This window comes from Zymoseptoria tritici, chromosome 19 (genome assembly GCF_000219625.1).
Source record: "Zymoseptoria tritici IPO323 chromosome 19, whole genome shotgun sequence".
NCBI classification, from domain to species: domain Eukaryota; kingdom Fungi; phylum Ascomycota; class Dothideomycetes; order Mycosphaerellales; family Mycosphaerellaceae; genus Zymoseptoria; species Zymoseptoria tritici.
Genome location: NC_018200.1, coordinates 465,570 through 481,591, shown reverse-complemented (window position 1 = coordinate 481,591; position 16,022 = coordinate 465,570). Strand labels below are relative to the sequence as shown.

The 16,022-nt window shown below is 52.2% G+C and overlaps 3 protein-coding genes across 3 annotated transcripts; 2 read left to right on the top strand and 1 right to left on the bottom strand.

The window, feature by feature from the left end:
* Window positions 1-3,340: 3,340 nt before the first annotated feature.
* MYCGRDRAFT_97988 (uncharacterized protein) lies at window positions 3,341-4,626 on the top strand (the record flags this gene model as incomplete). Its single annotated transcript, XM_003846991.1, has 3 exons — window positions 3,341-3,370; window positions 3,696-4,208; window positions 4,384-4,626. 3 exons carry the CDS (start codon window positions 3,341-3,343, stop codon window positions 4,624-4,626), a joined length of 786 nt encoding a protein of 261 aa, XP_003847039.1.
* A 4,735-nt stretch (window positions 4,627-9,361) lies between these two features.
* Window positions 9,362-11,170, top strand: MYCGRDRAFT_97987 (uncharacterized protein; the record flags this gene model as incomplete). Its single annotated transcript, XM_003846992.1, has 4 exons — window positions 9,362-9,389; window positions 9,444-9,718; window positions 10,920-10,968; window positions 11,142-11,170. 4 exons carry the CDS (start codon window positions 9,362-9,364, stop codon window positions 11,168-11,170), a joined length of 381 nt encoding a protein of 126 aa, XP_003847040.1.
* Window positions 11,171-12,423: 1,253 nt separating this feature from the next.
* On the bottom strand, window positions 12,424-12,885 carry MYCGRDRAFT_97986 (uncharacterized protein; the record flags this gene model as incomplete). The annotated part of the gene is made up of 1 exon (XM_003846984.1): window positions 12,424-12,885. The coding sequence occupies one exon, from the start codon at window positions 12,883-12,885 to the stop codon at window positions 12,424-12,426; it is 462 nt and encodes a 153-aa protein (XP_003847032.1).
* Window positions 12,886-16,022: the final 3,137 nt, after the last annotated feature.

Here is a 16,022-nt window from a genome sequence, read left to right as displayed (position 1 = left end):
TAGATAATACGACCGTAAGCCGCTAGATTTATAAGGTATATAACAGCTATCTCGGAGTCGTTGTTAAGACGCTCGTAACTGCCCTCGGCCTTATTTAATTCTTAATAGATATATAGACCTTAAGGAATAGCATTACTCTTATAGGACTAATCGTCTACTTTATCGACAACGCCGGTAAGGTCTAGAACTTCGTCCTTAGGCTACCTGCTTACTATAGCTCTTATAGCGGTGTTAACATTACTAAGATAGTTAGTACGATTATATACTAGTTTAGCATCCCTTACTATAAGGTTAGCTTCTTCTATAGTAATAACGCGGCTAACAATAACACCTATATAGCGGCTCTCGCGGCGGAGTTCTACTTCGATACTATTAAACGACGACTACGCTACATTAGCTATATTATTAACCTAGTAGCTAAGGCGTTGCTCGTTAGATATAGCGGCGACGACGATGTACTAGAAGTCGAGCTTAATAAGGACGGCATTATAGAGCGACAACAACTACTTATATAGCGTAAGAGAGGGCCTATTAGACGGCCGAACAGACTGCACCTTCACGCGGTGGCCGTCGTAAGTACCTTCCTCGGAAGGGAAACCAAGACAGTCTGGAAGAAACCTCCTCGAAAACCTCTCGAAATCCGCCCGAAATCCTTCTCGAAATCCTTCTCGAAATCCGCCTCGAAACACAAGCTACAGAACAACAGCACGATTCGAACGAATAGCTCTCTACGCTACGAACAAGAAGAAGAAGAAGAAGAAGAGGCAGTCCACTCTGTCCTATACGCGCACCTCCTCGAAATCCGAATCGAAATCGCATGTCCCTTCTCTAGTAGAGACGTCGTTGCCCTCGAAAGGAAGCATACATGCACTTCAAAGAGCTGGAACTCGGTGGAATCCACAACTCTACGATCAACCTGCGTAGCTGTATACGTTTGGAAGCGGCATACAGTTCCACAAAGGCATATTGAGGACAAGAGAAGACAGCGAGTTGGACAGCTGCTTCTTACGCTGCATCTCTTTCGAATTCGCAGCGTGTGTGCGAAGCGGAAGGATCCGCTGAAAATTCTGCAAAAAGCTTGGCGCGAAAATTCTGCAGCCCAGGCTGCAGACAACGACAATTCTGCAAAAAGCTTGGCGCGAAAATTCTGCAGCCCCGGCTGCAGACAACGACACTCGTTCGATTTCCTTTGTCTTGCGCTGTTTTAAAGTCCTTCGGCAGATTCTGCTTGCAGGTCCTGCCTTAGGCACGGGGTTTCCCCTAAGGTCAAAGAATACTGAAAAATCTGATTGTAACTAGATCTACTGCTTTGCCTTTATGGCAAAGCCGTCCTACATAGTCTTGGACTCCGAAAGGACGTAAATGGAACAAACAAACAAACAAACAAACAAACAAACAAACAGAGGGCCTATTAGTAAGCTCTATAACATTATTATATACATTCTTCGTTTAACCTTACGCGTAGAGTTATTCGAGAGCCTCTAGAGGGCGAGCGACGATAGTAAGGACGTTGTATATAAGCTTATTCGCGACAACGACACTAGGTAGAACAGCCTCTATACTATAATTGCCCGTAGCCTTATACTCCGCGATACTATTAATTAGTTTATATAGTTAGAGTTTAACGAATGGACTGTTTATAAGGCACGTAAGAGCGTACAATAAATATCGACCTTATTAGCTAACACCCTCGTAGAACGACTAGCTCTATAAGTATAGCTACAAGCCCCTTAATAAGCGACCGGCAATAAAGGCTCGACTAGTATAGCTAGACGACCGCCTCTTATATAAGGACTAGTATATGTTGTAGTAGTATTATAAGATCCTTAGGCTATTAACTAAGGTAACGATTAAGCTATAAGGTTAGGTTAGCCGGCATAGTTAGATATAGTAGGTGTTGCTAGTCCTTAAATACCTCCTTACTTACTTCGAAGGCGTAAAACGACTCTATATAGTCGACAACGTAGAGGCTATTATTACTAACTATCTAGAGTTATAAGAGCTCTAATAAGAGCACTACTTCCGAGCTAATATTAACCTCGCGTAGTAGAAGCTAGATGCCTACTATACCCTTACCGACAATACGCTAATATACGTTATAGCCGTCGTCCTATACCCTCGATATAACATCCGGTAGCTTAAGAAGAAGTAGAGTAAGAAGCCGGCATAGCTTACCGCTACGAAGGCTAAGTTAAAGGCGTTGTAGTATAAATATACGCTTACGAGCTTATTTAATAGTAATAATAGCGACCTTACGAACAGCGAGATAACACCTTCTTAATTAGCTTCTTAGGTTACCGTACAACTACTACTACCGTACACGACCGGCCTACGCTACTAACGAGTCCTTAATAACGACGTAGACGACTTCGCCGGCATAGCTAATAGTAGCGATAAAGAGCGAGCTAAGTAGTAGCGGACGGCGTTAATACCGGCCGAGTAATAGTCGGTTTATACGTCCCTTAAAGTAGACTATAACGTCGACAACGTCTACTAATAGTAGTAGAATTACCGTATTAAATAGCCTTAATTAACACGTATAGCACTAGACGTCCTTATAACACCGCCGATAAGCGACGAGCCTAAACGTACGTTTAGCTCTACCGGCTTAATAGTTACCGACCGGCGTAGCCGCCTTAAGGAAGACACTATTGTAGCAGTAATATTACTATAGAGCTAGACGAGAGAGGGTGTTATTACATAGACTAATTTCAAGCCGGCGGTAATATTAGTAGATAATAAGGCTAATAAGGAAGCTAGATAACCGACTACAATGCCTTACAACTACCCTTACTAAGAGCCTTACGAACAACACCTCTACTACCCTTACTACTATAAACATAGCCGGCTAAGTTATAAAAACTAAAGGAGTTTCCAGCCTTCTTATTAGCCGAGCGTTTGACAGCAGATTCGTCGTTTCTAGCTTCTGTGCGAGTCGTTTGCGCAGGTAACAGAACTGCTGCGGCCGTGCTTAAATGTGCGGCCGAATAGGTGTATATAGAGCAAAATCTACCCTCAAATCCACCCTCAAATCCACCTTCTACCACCCCTTTAACACTACTATCAATCCTTTAATCTACCCTTAATTAACGCAGACGCCATGGATTAATTGATTAAGGCAACAATCCAGCAACCAGAGCTATGGATTAATTGATTAATTGACCAATCCACCAATCCACCAATCCAGCGGATTGATTGTTCAGCAGACTGACGCCCTCCTTGCGAGATACGAGGCGGGTCGACTTCCTTCCGTGAAAAGGCACCGAGAGAAAGGTCGCGGTGGAGCTGGGATGGGAGTTAACGGAGCCGTATCCTGGTCGGTGGCTTCCGTTTCCAGCCCATGACTTTCTCGTGGTCCTCTACGGTGGAGGTGTGTGCTGAAGGGGTTGAGGGTGATTGGATCCACAGGACAAACACCTCTGCATCCGGGCGGTGCGCCATGTTTTGACAGACCCACTCCTTCCAATGTTCTTGATGCCGACTGACGGTGGAACCTGCAGGGAGCGGTGGAGGTGATTGTAGGGCGAGGGTGTCCGAGAATTTTGACTCTGGTCTGAACGGAGGCGCCTATGGATGAGTGGATTGGCCATGAGCCACATAATGTGTACCGGTAAACGGGGAGCATTGGATTGTGCAGAGTGGTCAGGTGTAGGCCAATCTTCTTCTCACCAAACGAAAAGGAGACGATGGACTAGAGGACAGCACCCCCGAAATCCTATCATCTCCTCTCCCGTGCTCACTCCTCCTCCTTCGCAGCCACCACCCCCGCGGACGTCGAAGTCTTCTTCCGGCCGAGAGCCTACGGAACGACCCGATCGAGCAATCGCCACCACTCGGACCACCACTCCGACCACCAATCCGATCACCAATCCGACCGAGCCACCACCTCCCTCCGTGTCGACCTCGCCGACGCGATCCAATCAAAGCCATCATCGCCGTCCATCAGTCACCAACTACTACCATACCCTACCTCCCTCACATGTCGTCCCACCACCTCCACCTCCACCACTGCACGCAACAACCCTACCGCCCGCTCAGACGTCTCCTGCGCTCGGACAAGCGCCGGCAGAAACCTAAGCCAAATCCTGTCCCTCTCCTACCTCGACTTCGACTTCCACCTCCCAGACAGCGGCCGCTCCTGCGCGGTGCGCTTGGCCATGAGCGCTTGCATCTACTGCTTGATCCGTAGCAGGATGACTCATCCCTTCGTGAGGCTCGTTCCCCACCTCCTCCTCCCGGACCCATCTCTCGACACATCGCCTTGACCTCGTCCATCAACACCACGCCGCGAGCCTCTGACAGTCGCCCCGTCGGCCCAGCGTGTGTCGTCAAGCCTGCCGACGGAGCAAACATCGAAGACCAACTTCGGCCAATTGAGCGAAGGTGTCGACATGGGAGGTGACGAGGGAGGAAAGCGTGCTGTTGAAGTGGGTGAGTTTGTCGGACAAAGCGGCGGAGCATCCGCGGGTCGGGGAGGAAGAGAAGGCGGGTGGTGGTGGAAAGGGAGTCGTAGGTCTGGGCACGGCACATTTCAGGTTGACAAGCGGCGAATCGAAGTCGAGCGGCGGTGCGATCAGCCTCGGCGGCGAACCGCTGGGAGGCGGTGATGCAGCGGTGGTGGAGTGAAGTCATGTTCCTCTTGGAAGAAATCAGCATGCCGATGGTATAGCAAAGGAACAGAAGGGGAAATGAAACGACAAACCTCCGAGACGTGCCGGAATTCCCGGGCCAAGGCCACACCAAATTGCAATACCTTCTCGTCCACACCCGTAGGAGGACGTGCCTTCTTCTACTTCGTGGTAGTGTCGGGCATGATTCCTGCCATGCCGCTCTTCATGGCCACAGTCGCGCCGCTCTCAGCTATGGTCACCTATCTCGGTCTCGGACATACCTATCCCCTAACAGCAGCATAACCACCGTCTAATCCGTCCTCAGCCGCCCAGGCTTGACGAAACGCGGCGTGCTCAAGGGGTTTCGTGACGGTCTCCGCAGCGGCCTCGATCATCCTGCAGACCATCGCGAGAGAGTCGGCTTTGCGATTGGCGGTTTCTGTGAAGAGTGCGACGGCGACGGAAGTGTGGGTGGTGGCGGTGAGGAGGGTGTCGATGGGGAAATTGGGGATGTGAGGGCCGGGAGGAGGGTGGTTCGGAAGAGCTCTCGGCTGAGGTCGCTGTTGCTGAGGTTGCTGAGGTTCAGATTGCTGCCGCTGTCGTTGCTGAGGTTGATATTGTCGAGGTTGTTGCTGAGCTGGATTTGGAAGCCGGCACTGATGACTGTCGTAAAGAGGAGTTGCATGGAGAAAGTTGCTGGGAATGGGAAAAGGTGTAGTAGAAGATGGTCAAGAATCGACGATATGTTGGCCTGAGACAGGAAGATCGTCAAAAAGTTGACGATATTGTGGCCTGAGGCAGGAAGATCGTCACAAAGTTGACGATATGTCGGCCTGAGGCATGCTCACAGCTCGACTCTTAGAGTACGGAGGAAGGTCGGCTGTCTTGGGAATCTGGATCTTCCTCGTTGGAATATCTATACTGAGGTGGTACTTGGAAGACATCTGTCTTCGCTTATGTTTTTCCACTGCGGATTGCCTCCTACGAGCCTCCGCGCCGACATCCCACCAACCGCCGCCCGCCAATCCCACCCCGAGCCCCAAACGGCCATACCGAATACGCACAACACTCAATCCCACGACCACTCATGCTTACGTTGGATACTATCGCCATCTCTCGAAATGGCGACCAGCACGACACATATGGACACGAGTCTCGCTCGACCACACACTTCAACCGACTCAGAAGAGCTATGAACACCTTCATCTCCCATCGCAGGAGCAACACATGCGGGTAGACCTCGTTTTCCGACCCACCAGGACCTCCACCTCGTTTGACCGCCAACCCGTGGTTCTCAGAGCTTATCATTTTCACGGTCGCATCCTCATCACAACCGGAAGCCTTGCGGGAAGAAGAGATGGGAGGACTACGAGCTCGGGAGGCACAGCGCTTTGCTTGGACCGGGTAGTAAGAGGACGACGAGTAAGGACATCTGGTGCGCGCGAGGGGATTTGCTTCAAGAGGAGAATAGAATGGTAGGGTTATTGCATGAGAATTGAAACCTTGGGCCGGCCTTGCTGACGAGGATCAGGCGATATGGACTCGCGGTATGGAGCCGCGCATGGACTGGTCTCGATCAGTGCTATATCCGAGCAGCAGGTCTCAGAAACCATTCTCGCAGGTTTTCCCACAGGATGGAGCGGCCCGGCGTTGAGAGAAGGCAAGGCGCGGGAGTGCGAGGGTGGCTGACATCTCGTAGTGTTCGGTGCGAGGACTCGTGGACAACGCAGCTGCTGCAAAGTCGACTGCGATTTTACTCATCTCACGAAGCAACAGCTGGGCAAGACTGAGCGGCAAGTGCACAAGCCGCCGCACCGGCGAACGGGCACCGACACGCGGAATGAGTCTAGTGAAGTCGCACTAACGACGGCCGAACCCTCCCCACATGGCGAGGTCGCGACATAAAGAGCCTTGTGACTATAGCCCGACACCGCACATGATCCAATAAAGCACAGCAGTGCGCCTAGCCAATGCTACGCACAATCTCGAGCAAGCACGCACGTCATTACCAAATTACTCGCGCGGAGAGTCGCAGTACCGGCCAGAAATGGGCATGTAGAAGATCTATATTCTCAGACCACTTCCGGAAGATCGACGGATCTCCACTAGCACTGCAGTCAAACGCTCGCGCGAGCTCAGAAGCAGGACGTACTATGCGCACCATCCACGGCTCCTGTTTTCTCCATTCGCTGCTACGAGCAAGGCATTCATTCAGGTAAGCGCACTCGCGAGATATGACATATCTTAGCTGACACACTAGGCAGCCTAATGACTACCTCACCGAGGAGTGCAAGCCCGCCGAGGACTTTAAGAGCTTCTCCGCTCTCTTTTCCGTCGCCGGTAGGAACTCCCATCGATCGATGCTGCATCTGCCAGTAACAATCCGAACAGACAATGCCGCGCACCGCTCTCGAGTCCAACATCGTTAACGAAGTCTGCGCCGAGATCTACCGTAGCGTCATCCACCCCAAGTTAATGATCCTCGGCAAGGAGAACGTCTCGAGCAACTGCCCCGTTAACAAGGAGCTTCTCTAGCAATTCTGTAGTGGTCTTGAGCAGCAACCTCCGCGCCGATACTCGAGTCGAAGCGCTCTGTTATCGTCTAGGCAAGAGAGCTCTGCCGCCAACCGTTGGTGGACTTGCAGGTCCCTCTTTCTCACAGGATGCGGAACAGCAGGAGCTGGTGTAGGTCCACTAACCAAACGATACTCGTTCGACGAAGCAGCGAGGCCATGCGGCGTCAGACGTCTCTATTCCGCTGAGCAGAGTGAACAGTCGTCCGAGTAAGCCCTGCGTCTCTATAAGATTGGCTCCACACAGCACGGCGACATGCAATCCTATGGCAAGGCTTTCATACTAGTCGTTACTACCGGATGCAAACACTACCGAGGCAATCCCTAAATCCTACGATCCAGGTGCTGAGATCTGGTTAGACATCATGTTCAGCAGATATCCAGCAACACTTGCCTGCAGAACCGCGATTAACGCTTAAGCCGACTTCGATGCTCCTCTGCGGCGAGACGCTACACAAGAGCCTGCACCTCTTTTGCTATTCGCACCAGCTCCGTCACCTCTGGTAGCCGCTACAGTCGCATTCTGTCAGCCTGGTTTCCAGCAACTTCACCGGCTTCATATACTCCTCCAGCCAAAGTTCACCATTCTTCCTGCGATCATGTCCCACTTCGCCAGCGGCCTTCTACACAACTTCTTCAACAGCACTGGCGATGCCGATCATCTCGCTGCCATTACCTAGGACAAGAATATGGAGCCCTGCGCAATACTCTAGCAACGCAACTGCACTTGTCGCGGGCATGGCCAGGGCGGGTCTCGTGCTTTCTGGCTCTCGTGCGGTAGAGGTCTTCTTTCCCGGCTCTTGCGGCGCAGATTCGGACTTTAACTTCTACGTTGAACAGTCGGCTCGTTGCGTCGGCCAATGCCGCTCTGGATGTTGCCCATTCCATGCATCCGGCATTGCTCCCTCACGGAAGCTTTGCATCGAGATCCATGCCACATTCATGTCTAAGCCGGTCGACCAAAGGTCCAAAGGAGCATTTATCGGGTTTCTCCGTGGCTGCGAAGTAGATGCAAGGGACTCGAAGTGTGCTATTAGCCTGAGCAGGCGATTCTGCGAAGCGACCGTCAGCACTGGCGAGCTTCTGCAGGTGGTCTCTCGCGTGCTCCATCTGCGACTTGTTTGAAGCGTGGTTCCTGGCACTGAGGTGTTTTAGGGCGGGCACATGTTTTGACGGTGCCGGATTGCGAGGCTTTTTTTCGTGATGAGGCGGGTTTTGGGCGCATTTCGGTGGGCGACGTGTGTGCGAGAGAGGTGTGCGTCTCGAGAGGTGGAACCGATGCCTTGAACTGCTAGAAAGATGGTGTCCCACCAATGGCTTGGTGGGTTTCTGCCGGTGCTGTCAACGCCTCACCCGCCTGGAATGGCCATGTCAGGACTGTCTGCGTGTAGGGCTTCCTCGTGACTAAATACTCGAGACTTCAGCATGTCGTTGGACTCATCGTCGTCCTGTCACAGTGGTGTCTGTGGCTCCGAGTTCTCCGTCTCTGCGCTTACGAGATCGAATCGGTCTTAATCCGCACTGGCTTGCGTCGCCATCGTCAGTACTTGAGCAAGGGTTTCGACTGCCTTTAGCTGGACTTGATTGAGGGTTGGCCAAGATCCGGGATGTCGTTGCGGACCGTTATTCAGTTAAGGCCATAACCCAGGACCTCTGATGGGCCGGTAATAATGTGCTGCAATTGCACAGCTCAAACATGATCTCTCTGCTAGCCAAGTGCTTGTGGTAACGGATAGGTTAGTGCTTGAAGGAGGGTTCTAGAGAGGCAAGATGTGTCCTGCGCTAACATCTCTCTTCTAGTGCTGCATGGTCGTTCTAGAAGTGGCCGGAGAACGAAAGTGCTCGAGCATGGACTGGAACACCCCGAAATTCACATGTCCAAGGTCATGCCGACTCTTAAAGGAGTCTACTATCGAGCTTCAGAATTCGAGCATCACAACACGCAGTCTAATCCTTCGTTTGACCCCGCTCCTGAAAAACACCGTCTCGGCTAACGAACCTATCCTTGAAACTGCGTCGCCTTCACAAACCGAGTAGGCGAGATTATCGCGGATACTGCCGCGGGCATTAAAAGATCGGTACCTCTACTGCTTGAGCGCGGCGGTGTGCGGAGCAAAGGTCTTTGACAAGATCAAGGTAGCACTCGGTCAGCCCGAGAATGGGAAACCACCTGGCGCAATGCGTTGCGCTCTGAGAGCCGGTCGAAGTAGGTTCCATGGCATCGTTTCGTAGGTTTCGGCAACGCTAACGTTCTTGGAAGGCAGCGAAAAAGCAGGCGCCGACGGCTTCATGCTCCTGTCTGGAAATCCAATTCTCGACATCCCACGAGACGACATGTCGGACCCTCTCCTACAGGCTTGGATCAAGACACACAGCGGAAAAGGTGTGCATATGATACCGATCGATGCCAAGATGTACAGTGTGACGCCTTGTAGGAAGCTCGATCACCGCCGCAGCTGTTACTATGCATGGACGAACAATTGGGTCGCGCAAGAATTCTGCGATGTGTGTTTCGTGCTCGTCGAAGGCTTGATCGTACGTGGCTTAATTTCGGATTACTGGGCACGGAGACAACCGATCTGTTCGCACATTTTCGTGCGGTATCACTGGATTACTGGACTCAGGACGAAAAGGGTGCCATTTTCCGAACTCCGGTGAGCGGGCTTTCTTCCTCTGGTCCAAGGTAGCTTAAAGCAAGCGAGCTATTGCTCTCCGGTGGAAGACTACACCCTGCCGAGCAACATTACGACGATGCGAAACCTGCTGGCGAAGAGCCGGAGTGGCCACAAGCAGCCTGTCGACATAGACATGCAATATCTGACCCTCGACAGTCTACTGCGCAGCAAGTTGCAGGCTCAGAACACTCGTCGTGCTGGATGCTACTTCGTTTTCCTATCTACATTCGGAACGACCTTTCAGTCCTCGGATCCTCGAGATCGGCTGCACTCACAAGATTAAGGATTCACCCAGGGCGAACACTTCTTCCGCAAGACCAGCATCTTAGAGACGGATCCACGTTAGCCAGGCTTATGCTCCACCTTTTCTTTCAGCCCGAGATGTATGTTCGACCAGCAGATCGAGTCGATGCGGTACCTTCTCAACCTGAATGACGGCACCATCAACAGGACATTGCGTGAGATCCTGGAGACGACGGACACAGCTGTGCGAACCCAGAGCTCTCAGCGCGCGCAAGCCGACCAGGACAAAGCTTTCGACCCGACGACGTTCCATATCCCGTTAAGCTAGGAGGGACCGTGGAATTGACGGACGAGGTGGTCTCGATGTGTCAACATGTTTGGGACCCGGGATATGTTCATAGGATGGTGAAGGAGGGAGTGGGTGCTTGCGGCACCACGCCGGAATTGCAGGCTTTGATGCAGAATCCAGGGAGCGGAGGTGCGAAGGACTACTCTGACTGACGCCCAAAATCTTCCGCACAACCAACTCCTCCTACGCCTCATCCGCATCCACTCCTCCCGCGGCCTAAAGCACCGCTCCCTCCCTCCCCGCAGACTCCTCCACCAATAGACCCAAAACCTACCACGCCAACGTCGGATCCCATCCCCTCCCCACCAAAACCCTTAGCACAACCCTCCACCTCTTCACAACCTCCCCATTCCTCCCCTTCATTACCACCTCACTCGACGAATTCTCCTTAGAGTGGGCAATACACTGGAACGTAATGTTCAATCTGTACCTCGAGCTATAGATGCGTGCACTAACTTCGTGTGAACAGCTCGCAGCATCCTACTACTCTGTGGCAAGTGTCTTCGCTCAGCTGGATCGTGAGTCTTCCTAGCATAACATGTGATCTTAAAACTGACGTCGACTAGACGAGGCAGATGCGCGCACCGATGCTGTTATTCAGATTGTTAGTTTGACGGGCAAGCATCAGACTTCGGACCAAAGTATCGTACGGGAGATGGTCGCAGAAGCAGGCTAGCTTGATGGGATCCAGGTGGTAGCAATTCTGTTGCAGGACATTAGCGGCCTGGAGAAGCTAAATGGCACCGTTGCCGAAGCTGCCGAAGCGTTACTGGTGCATTTGGTCGAAGACTCGAATCCTGCGAGATTCAGGCGAAACGTGTAACGATTGTGCAGAAGGATATTCATTTTGCGGGGAGAATTAGAGGCGCTTGGGTTGGGTTAGGATGAGTTTTGAATTGTACTGGATAATGCTTAAGATAGTCGGAGGGCGGCCGTTGGATGGTCAGAGTGATATCGTCCGGCCGAAGTATGCGTCGCTTTCCAATGCGGCACAAGGTTACCGTCGAGGGGAAGGTTGCACTCAAGTGGATTTGATCCTGCCGATGGGCTCGCGGATTATACCGCTGCTGTAGTCTATGACTGCCTGCCTGTGCGAAGATGCAATTGCGTCGGACCGTTCGGTTATTCTTGATTGCAAGGCAGTACTGTCTAGCAAAACTCCAGTCCCGAAGCGTGCTCTAGCCATCCTGTTGGACCACGTGGGCTGTGGAACTCTTCTCCCGGCCCTGCCCTAGTCTAGCATTCTCCCCTCGGAGTGCTTGCGTGGCGGTCAAGCCTGGAAGCTTTAACGACGGCCTACATATGCACTCGTTCTGCGTTACCTTGAGGCTAAATAGTGTGAGACATGATCGTCCGCAGCTGACTCGGGCTGACTCGGAATGTGTAGATTCGTACGAGGAGCACGAAAGGAAGATCGCTCTTGGCGGAGGAACAGCTAAGTCACAGACAGATGCAAAGACTGTCGACTATAGACAGTATTCCCAAAGGCCCGATCATCGAGGACGACCAGTGCAATCCCATGGATCCCCACTTGCAGCAGACCATCCTTTCGCAGATGAAGCCGTCATTGTCATCTTTCGAAGGCTATCAAGAGCATCTCGATGAGAGCTTTGGTCGCTCCGCCGAGGTCCACATTGTGAACAGTCTTCTCCTTTGGCATGTTTCATTCGACTTTCTCACTTCGCTGGTTGAATCAGCACCCAACCGCTCACCGGTACGAATTAACCAACTCGTGCATATTTCCCATCCAACACACGTAGATAAGTGGGCGCGGAACAGCAAAAGAAGTCGATTGCGCATGGCCAAGCAAGAGTGTCGTTGCGAGCTCTTTCGAATTTCTGGGGACATAGCACCGAGGCTGTTCTGTTCTGATGGTGAAATGGAGGATAGCTTTAGTCTTGGGCAAACGGTCATGTGATTTGAAATGCAACAAGAATGGAAGCTGGAAAGAATGCAGTCGGATCAAGGTACTTTCATACTTTCGCCGGACTTGAAGTCAAAGCGTAGGTACGGAAAATCATTCTTCCATCATCACCTACCTCTGGGCAGTTTTTCATCATTTGCATCTTCATCTCGAAATCCTCCATCGTCCTCGCTGTCGCCGCCGCAGCCGCATCTCCGCCAACGTTCCCTCCTGTACCAGCGACTATCGTGCGACCCGCCCGCGACAAGGACTCCTCCTCCTCCATAACTACCTCCTCCACGACCCGATTAAATTCCACCACATAATTCTCCGCCTGCCCGTCGCTCTCTCCAACACATCCCACAACGGGCCCGGAATCATAGAGTCGGTGCAAGTCCTCTATCGGCAATTGGTCGGAGATGGCGCGAGCGAGGTCCAAGGCCGGAAAGGGCGCTACCGCAGGGAGACGACACACCGCCGGAGGAAGAGGAACGGTGGCCGTGGTGCTGCTGCGGTAGTCCTGCCGTGACATTGCGAGACCACAAGCTACGACGAAGAGGACAACGCCGAGGAGGACACGCCGAGGACGCTCGTTGTTGAAGGTGGGTTGATGGCAGCTCAGCTTGGGTTCAAGAAGATTTCGGCTGCGTTGCCGCATCTTCGACGAAAGAAGTCACCATCCGCTTCGTACAATTCGCATCTGTCGCACTGGTCCGTTGCGGCACGAGAACACAGGACACGGTGAAGCGCAGCACGGGCGCAATGTCTGTCCCCACCACATCACCGTGTTGGTCGACCGCCCAGCTCTGGTGTATATGTACCAGGTACACTCACTTCGTTCGCGGTTGATCCACCCACAGCCAGACTTGGACCATATCGAAAACAATACCTTGTCTTTGGCAGCAGGACGCGATTTGAAAAGTGGGCGGCGGGAGAGAGGAGAGCTGCGTGAGGATGATGGCCGGGTGCCAGTGCTTTCGATTTCACGAGTTACGCTACAGATGGAGCTGAAATGCCATGATCGCGGCTTGGCTACGCCTACAATGCCTCTCAGCTTCCCATTCGTCCTCGTCAGCATCCGACCAGTTACCCTTTGTCATTGTTTTGCCGCTGATACTTGTCGGCCCGCTTCTCTCCGTCCAGAAAAGCCCGCTTCTCTCCGTCCAGAAAAGTCCTTTTTCCTCCTCTTCCTTCGCACATAAGAGTCCTTCCTTCTCCTCGGATTGACCATCCTGCCCGCCGCCAAGCTGCTTTGGTCAACTCAAAAGAAGGGAAGGCCGCCGCAACGTCATCGCCTTGGACAGCTCTCCCCGGCAGCGAAGAGTGGCTCCGCTTTGAAACGAGATCTGTACTGAGATGAAGTGCTGTTGTACAGTCTGGACCGCGAGCTCTTTGCCGGCGATGGGCGGCCTTGTGGAAGTGGGGTATTCTGGCATGTTGCATCGGATGCACTCGAGCGAGTTGGCTTTCGTGGCGTAGTTTGTCCATGATGCTGCACTCTCAGGCGAGCTCTTATCTAGACACCGGACTTTTTTACTCTCAGCACAAACCGCCAGACGTCATGGACGACGACGATGACTTCAATTCACCTGAGATGGGCAGTTCCAGCGCCCGCCTTCACCCCCCAAATGGCGAGCTATCGGAGCTAAATCATTGGAATGTTTCATAGGAAACGCTGATTCCGAGTGCCGGACGACCCAAGTGACCGTGAAGACGCCCACTTTTTCATGGCGCGGAATCGTCCCAGAAGATTCAGACTTCACGGGTCGAGCGATTCGAAGGTTTCATGCAGCACACTTCTCAAGAAGTCGATCGTTCACGGGAGAACGACCTCGTATGTTTCGTCGATGCACTCTTGAGTAAGTCCTCGCGCCTTTGGACGTGGTTGAAAGCAAGAAACCTAACTGATACAACCGCAGACCAGAGCCTGGCGAGAAATCGCGGCGAACGATGACCCTCGTCTGGCAGGGTTTCGAATACCTGATCCAGTACACCAGGTTCAAGAGATGGGCCGGCAACAGAGACTTCTTACAGTGAGCTTGTTAAATTGGAGTTGACTTGGAAAGAGGACAGATCGACTATCTAACAAAAAGTTGGCTATTTTGAATTCACTTCGGAAACATAGGATTCAGCGATTTGGAATTTCTTTTGATTAGGATATCTGGACCTGAACAACTTCAGCCTAGAATATACCGCCTCAGCAAACGATACACCCGTAATGTCTTTTTGGACTGGATGGAAAGACGACACGATCCAGTCCATCCAAGAACGGAATTTCACAAAAATGCAATCCATCCAAAGCTTTCCAGCTACAGTCCAATCCATTGACGTTCAAATCGAACAAGCTCCCTGAAGTTCTTGTGGACCGCTCGAGACGAGTTGCATACACATGAAGTCCTTCGCCGCTCAAGGCGTCGCCCAAAACCGACTGACATTAGGGTTTCGTTTCATGGCTTCCTTCGTGTTGATGGTCATGGTCGGCTCAGGTGCTATGGACTTTTCTCTTCTTGGTCTTCTTTGTCGGTTGGAGAGTCCACATTAAGCTGAAATCGGATTGGGTCTCGTTGACATGCTTGACCATCCATGACCTTGATCTTGGCGCGTTCGATTCGCACGCTTTTCCTCGTCGAGATTTCTTGGCCAGGTCGATTTTCTTGTCGAGTTCTGGGTCTTTCCGAGCCCCACAGGCGGCGATCAGGCGGGTGAAGGTGGATCTGCGGTCGAAGTTGGCGGAATTGAGTACCATGGTCGGAGAGTTGGAGGATGATGGTACGTCGCCACCTCGATGGTTGGAGCCGTACAATTCCATCTTCACCACATAAACCACTCTCGAGCCCAGCGACTGCTCCTGCGTGGTCGACAACGATGGCCCGGAACGACCATGGCAAGTAGGGCAAGCACATTTACCCAGCGCTTTTTGTCGCCACCTCGGTCGGAATGTTGGACGTGCTGGCCGTAGCATGCTTCGGGACTTTGCATGATTTGCAAAGAAATGGCAGCAAATGACAATCCCCAAATTTCTCTCGGCGCAGACCGTGGCCATGAATGAGGTGTGCATGATTGTTTCCTGATGATCCAGTTGCCATTCGATGGACAGTGTAGCGTTGATGTGCCCTTTCAATTTCCTTTGCACCGCGGATATCTCCTGGATATCTCCTGTCTCTCGATGCCTTGCATTCCCAAAAGTCCGTAGACATTTCCCTGCACCCGACACTTCACCTTCACTCCACCTACTTTGAGCCTCAAAGTGACGGGCATCCTTTCGTTCAACTCGCCTGGCACGACTGTTTCGACTCTGATATGTAAGCTCTTCACTTCGAGCCGAAATCGGTCGGCCAGTCCGCGGAGAAAGCCTACCAGAAATCCTGGAACTCCAATCCCCATTTCCGTGCCGGTATCACCTCCATTACTACTCTCACTCACGATCGACTCTTCAACTCCCTTGTCGTTGCCTGTCAGAGTAGCTTCAAGCTCTCTACGCTCGTCCGACGGCTGTTTCATCAAGAATGACTGTGCCACTGCACCCGACACTTCAGCTCGCAACGAACCCGTCCCGTCCAACCTCCAGCCTCCACAGCGCCTCCAACCCAGCTGCGCAGTATCCATTTCCTCGTCTTGTTCATCTCATCACCAGTTGAGGTACCCAACGTCCGGCATCGGACACACTGC